The 5,607-nt window shown below is 40.0% G+C and overlaps 1 protein-coding gene across 1 annotated transcript; it reads left to right on the top strand.

Moving 5' to 3' along the window:
- Positions 1 to 5,172: 5,172 nt before the first annotated feature.
- On the top strand, positions 5,173 to 5,603 carry LOC102853134 (small ubiquitin-related modifier 1-like; the record flags this gene model as incomplete). Its single annotated transcript, XM_006883686.1, has 1 exon — positions 5,173 to 5,603. A coding segment is annotated over exon 1 (318 nt), but the record flags the coding sequence as incomplete, so codon positions are not given.
- Positions 5,604 to 5,607: the final 4 nt, after the last annotated feature.

Raw genomic sequence — 5,607 nt, 5'->3', positions numbered from 1 at the left:
GAAAGACTATGGCCTAAATCAAATGTACCTTAGTCCTCAAACTGACATCATTACTCCTCAATAATTTAGAGAAGCCCTAACTGCAGATTTTTCTCAGGCAATGCATCTCCTTATTTCCTGACTGCTGGTACAGAGGGTGTTAATTATTGATTCAAGCAAGATGAAAGTATTGACAGCTTCAATCTCCTCTCCACCCATCATGCTGCTGCTGCTGCCTATCGATCCTGTGATAAGAATCTTTGTCTTCTTGGCACTGACACGCAATCCATAGTGAAGGCTGCATTTCTTAATCCTCTGCAACAAGTGCATCAAATCCTCCTCACTTTCAGCAAGCATCTTGTACCATCTGCGTAACGTAGTTCATTGATGAGTCTCCCCCTAATCCTGATACCACATTTCTTCTAAGATTCCAGCTTCCAGCAACCCCAATTCACCCTTGAGACTGCATGAGTAGCTATCACCCATGTTACTGAAGACTTATATGTTGCTGTGATACTGAACATATTTCAACAGAGCTTTCAGACTAAAATAGACTAAGAGGCTAGAGCTGGCGCTCTACTTCTGAAAATTGCTCAGTGAAAGCACTATGGAGCACAATGGTCTGATCTAAATTGTGAGGATGACACAGAACTCAGCAGCAGTTTGTTCCACTGTGTATGGGAATCACTATGAGCAACTAACACTAACAATAATATCAATAACATTCATCAATTTTCTAATGTTAAATCAACTATGTGAAATTAATTCAGGGATGCACAACCTATTTAACATTCAAAAATCAGTTGATCATAGTATAATACTCTTCTTTCCTATACTGTTGGATTTAATTTGCTAAAATGTTATATACTTTTGTTTTTTCTGTTTCGATTCAGGAGGGTTTTGATTTATAAGTTTTCCTGTAATGCTTTTTTTCTATATCCTGTGCCTTACAAAAGAAGTTAGGAGTGTTAAATGTATTTTTTTTAAATAGCATATAACAGGACAAAGACAAAAAGATATAGTATTCTGGAATGGCAGAAAGCATCAGTATGGGGCTGGAAGTACTCTGCTGAATAACGGCCATGTTTTTCATTTCTTTGGTCTGCAGACAAATCGTCCGTAGATCATAATCAATGACAGTTAGAATCCATCTCTGGTTGGAGGAAGGATTATAAAAGTGGGCAAAAGACCATGACTGGGATATATACATAATTTTAGATTTAGAAAGGTTTCCAGGGTTTGCCACTTGGCTGCTTGGAAATCATTAAGGACGTGTTCAGACAAGCTTATCTGGTTTTCCTTGCAAGCCATGAGGGTAAAACTGCCCTTTACAGTCCTAATTCACTTTCAGCTGTACTTCTCAGAGTAAAGCCACATGGTCAAAAGGAACTCAAATGTCACATGAACCTATGTGAATAATAAAAGTGGAGCTTGGGCTCCCTTATAAACCTCAGCTTCCCATAAACCAGGTGCTACCTACATCTGGAGTAACCTGAGGCAGCAGCTAAACAGGTTAAACAAGATGACTGAAAGGTGTCTGGGTCTTCTGGTCCCACCCAGTCAGAAGCCCACGGCCATAAGCAGATGATGAGTAGAAAGATAGTCAAAGAAAGGAGAGGATAAAACTGGGATGTTTTAAAATAGTGTCTTTGAATGCACTATGAGTAATAGATGTTTTGATTTAAGATGGAGTAGATTCAAGATCATATTTTGGCTTTCATCAACTTGTTTTCACTTTCTTCAGCTTCTATTAGAACTAACATATGAGAAACTGATGGTTTGTTCCACAATTCGATCCTGGCTTTGCTTTGACTAATGATATTGAGCTTCCCACATAGTCCCTTTCCACAGATGAATTGTGGAATAGACTCTAGGACATCATACATGAAGAAAAGAAAAAGGTCACAAAAATAAAATAAATGACCAAAGAGATTTTAGAAGAGACTGAAACTTACTCAAGACCATAGAGAAGCTAAAATCAAAGGAAGAAATTATTAAAAGAGCTTAACAGAAATTTTTTTAAGTAAAATTTTTATTTTATATTGGTTTACTTACAAAGTTCGTATACATTGTTTTTCACACCAAATCTTTCCTATTTCCTTTACAGACCTCTCTTTCCACCCATCAATTTGTGTGATCATATGATTGATTACCCCCAAGCCCACTGTCCATCCTCACCCTTCGGCTCCACCCTCTCCTCTTGGGTCCTCATACATACTTTACAATAATGGTCTTTACAGTATTTGTCCTTATGCAACTGAGTTAGTTAACAGAAAATTTTAAGGAGTAAAGAATCATTGGAGATGTTCAATATCATCTGTGAAAATGAGGCTAGGTGCTAAGTGTGGAACAAACCATCAACTACTTATTGTTATTGTTGTTATGCACCATTGAGTTGTCTGCAACTCATAGTGACCCTATGTACAACAACCCTAAACCCTGCTCTGTCCTGTGCCAATCTCACTATCTCTGACATACTTCCCCCCATTACCCAGTCTCAACCCTCCACCCTCTCAAGCATTATGTCCCTCTCCAAGGACTGGTTCCTCCTTACCACATGTCCAAAGTATGTCAGACAAAGCTTCAGAATCCTTGCCTCCAAGGAGCAGTCCGGCTTCATCCTCTCCAGGACAAACCTGTTTGTTCTCCTTGAAGTCCATGGTATATTCAACACTCTTCTCCAGCACCACAGCTCAAAGGCATCAATTCTCTTTCTATCATCCCTAGTCACTGTCCAGCTCTCCAATGTATTGCACACAGTTGCGAAGACTATAGCCCAGATCAGGCACACCTTAGTTTCCAGCCTGACGTCGTTGTTCTTCAATACTCTGGAGAGGTCCCAGACAGCTGATTTTCCCAATGCAATTCAGCTCTTGATTTCCTGGATGCTGGTGCCAAAAGTGTTGACTGTGAAGTCAAGCAAATAAAGCTGTTAACAATCTCAATCTCTTCACCATCCATCCTGATGCTGCCAGTTGGCCCAGTGGGGAGAATCTTTGTCTTCTTGATATTAAGCCTCAATCCATATTGAAGGCTGCAGTCCTTGACCTCCTGCAGCAAGTGTCAACTACTCATAAGCAAATTCAAACTAAAGCTAAAGAAATGAAATAAAATGCACAGGAACCAAAATTTGACCTTGAATCTATCCCACTGAATTTAAAAACCATCTAGGAAAAGGTCTGTAGCCTTGAACACTAATGAATCAGATGAGCTGTGGGAGGATATGAAGAATATCAACCAGGAAAAATGCAAAAGGTCATTACAAAGACAGAGAAGGAAGAAAAGACTAAGATGGATGTTAGAAGAGACTAAATATTTCACCAGAGTACAGAGAAGCCAAAGGAAGAAAGCAGGAAGTTAAGGAGCTGAACAAAAGATTTCAAAGGGTAGCTTGAGAAGAAAAAGCAAAGTATTATAATGAAATTTGCAAAGAGCTGGAGTTGGAAAACCAAAAGGGCTGAACTCGTTCGACATTTCTTAAGCTGAGGGAACAGAATAATAATTCAAGCCTGAGTTGCAATACTTACGGGTAGATTATTGAATGATCTGTTGTGAGGATATTGTGTACCATAGAGTCAGAACCGACCCGTTGCTGACCTTCTGGCAGGTTTTCAGAGGCAGTTAATTGCACAGGAGGGGATTGCCCATTTTTTTCTTGCAGAGAAACTAGTGGCCTTGAACCATGTGCCTTTGGGATTTCAATACAGCTCCTTGCAGCTAGGCCACTAGAGATTCCTATTGAATGATCTAGGAAGTATTAAAAGAAGATGGAAGGAGTACAGAGTCACTATACCAAAAAGAACTGGCTGACACAGAAGAATTTAATGAAACAACTTATGTTCAAGAGGCAATGGTGGGCGAGCTCTGGTGGCCTAGTGGTAGGAAACTGCACTGCAATCCCAGAGATGGGCGGTTCAAATCCACCAGATGCTCTGCTGAAGAAGGAGGAACAATCGCCTCCTGTACCAGTCAGATCCAATTTGATGGTACACACATAAAAGGAATAAACAAATAAATAAAAATTATAAAAAAAGAGGCAATAGTGAAGAAAGAGGAAGTTCAAGCTGCTCTGAAGGAACTGGCAAAAAAAAAAAACAAAACCAAAACCCAAGGCTAAAGGAACTAATGGAATTCCAAATGACATATTTCAACAAACAGATGATGCCCTGGTTGTGCTTACCAGGTTGTGCCAAGAACTCTGGAGGACAACTACCTTGACAATTGACTGGGTATATTTATTTTCATTCCAAAAAAAGGTAACCTGAAGAGTGTGGAAATTATTGAACAATATGACTAGTATCACACCCAAACAAAATCTTGCTGAAGATTATAAAAAAAATGACTGGAACAATACATTGACAGAGAACTACCAAAAATACCAGCCAGTTTTAAAAGAGGCCATGACACTAAAGGCATTATTGCCAATGTCAGATGGATCTTGGCTGAAAGCGAAGAGTACAGAGGAGTGTCAATCAATGTTTCAATAACTATGCAAAGGCATTTGACCCTGTAGATCACAACAAATGGTGGCTAACCTTGAGGAGAATGGGAATCAAGAACACTTGATTATTCACTTGAATGGGAACCCTATACTCATACCAGGAAGCAATCCTCAGATCAGAGCAAGGAAACACTGCATGGTTCAAAATTCAGAAAGGAATGTGTCATGCATGCTTCCTGTCTCTGTACCTCTTCAATCTACATATGAGGAACAGACCATTCAGGATGCTGGACTATATGAGGAGGAATATGGCATCCAGATTGAAGGAAAACTCATCAACAACCTGCGTTATGCGGATGACACAACCTTGCTTACCGAAATTGAGGAGGACCTGAAGTGTTTGTTGTAGAAGGTCAAGGACTATAGTCCTCAATATGGATTGAAGCACAATATCAAAAAGACGAAGATTCCAGCTTAAGGCCAATTAACAACACCATGATAAATGGAGAAGAGATTGAAGTTATTCATAATTTCAGCTTGCTCGGCATTACAATTAACACTCCACCTGCCATCAAGCAATAAAACAACAAATTGCATTGATAAAATCTGCTGTCAAGGACTTCTCCAAACGTCTAAAGAGTAATGATGTCAGTCTAAAGACTAAGGAGAGCCTCATTCAGGCCCTAGTCTTTCCAATTACTTGCTATGCATCAGAGAGCTGGCCAATGACAAAAATAACAGGCGAGCTCCAGCCGCTGTGTTGTACTGTGTGAGGAAGATAGACGGATTTGTAAACCCCGGAGCAAGATCCTGCCTGCCCGAGGTTGCTGCTTTGCAGAGACCCTGGGGTAAAGCCACTGTCACCATGTCTGACCAGGAGGCAAAACCTTCAGCTGAGGACTTGGGGGACAAGAAAGAAGGAGAATGCATCAAACTCAAAGTCATTGGACAGGATAGCAGTGACATTTACTTCAAGGTGAAAATGACAACACATCTCAAGAAACTCAAAGAGTCATACTGTCGGAGACAGGGGGTTCCAATGAATTCACTCAGGTTTCTTTTTGAAGGTCAGAGAATTGCTGATAATCACACTCCAAAAGAACTGGGAATGGAGGAAGAAGATGCGATTGAAGTTTATCAGGAACAAACTGGGTCATTCAACAGTTTAGATAATCTTTTAATTTTTT

The sequence above is a fragment of the Elephantulus edwardii genome, unplaced genomic scaffold (assembly GCF_000299155.1).
Source record: "Elephantulus edwardii isolate Elephantulus edwardi_28Jun2011 unplaced genomic scaffold, EleEdw1.0 scaffold00028, whole genome shotgun sequence".
Lineage (NCBI taxonomy): Eukaryota > Metazoa > Chordata > Mammalia > Macroscelidea > Macroscelididae > Elephantulus > Elephantulus edwardii.
This window is presented reverse-complemented; position numbering and strand designations above follow the sequence as displayed.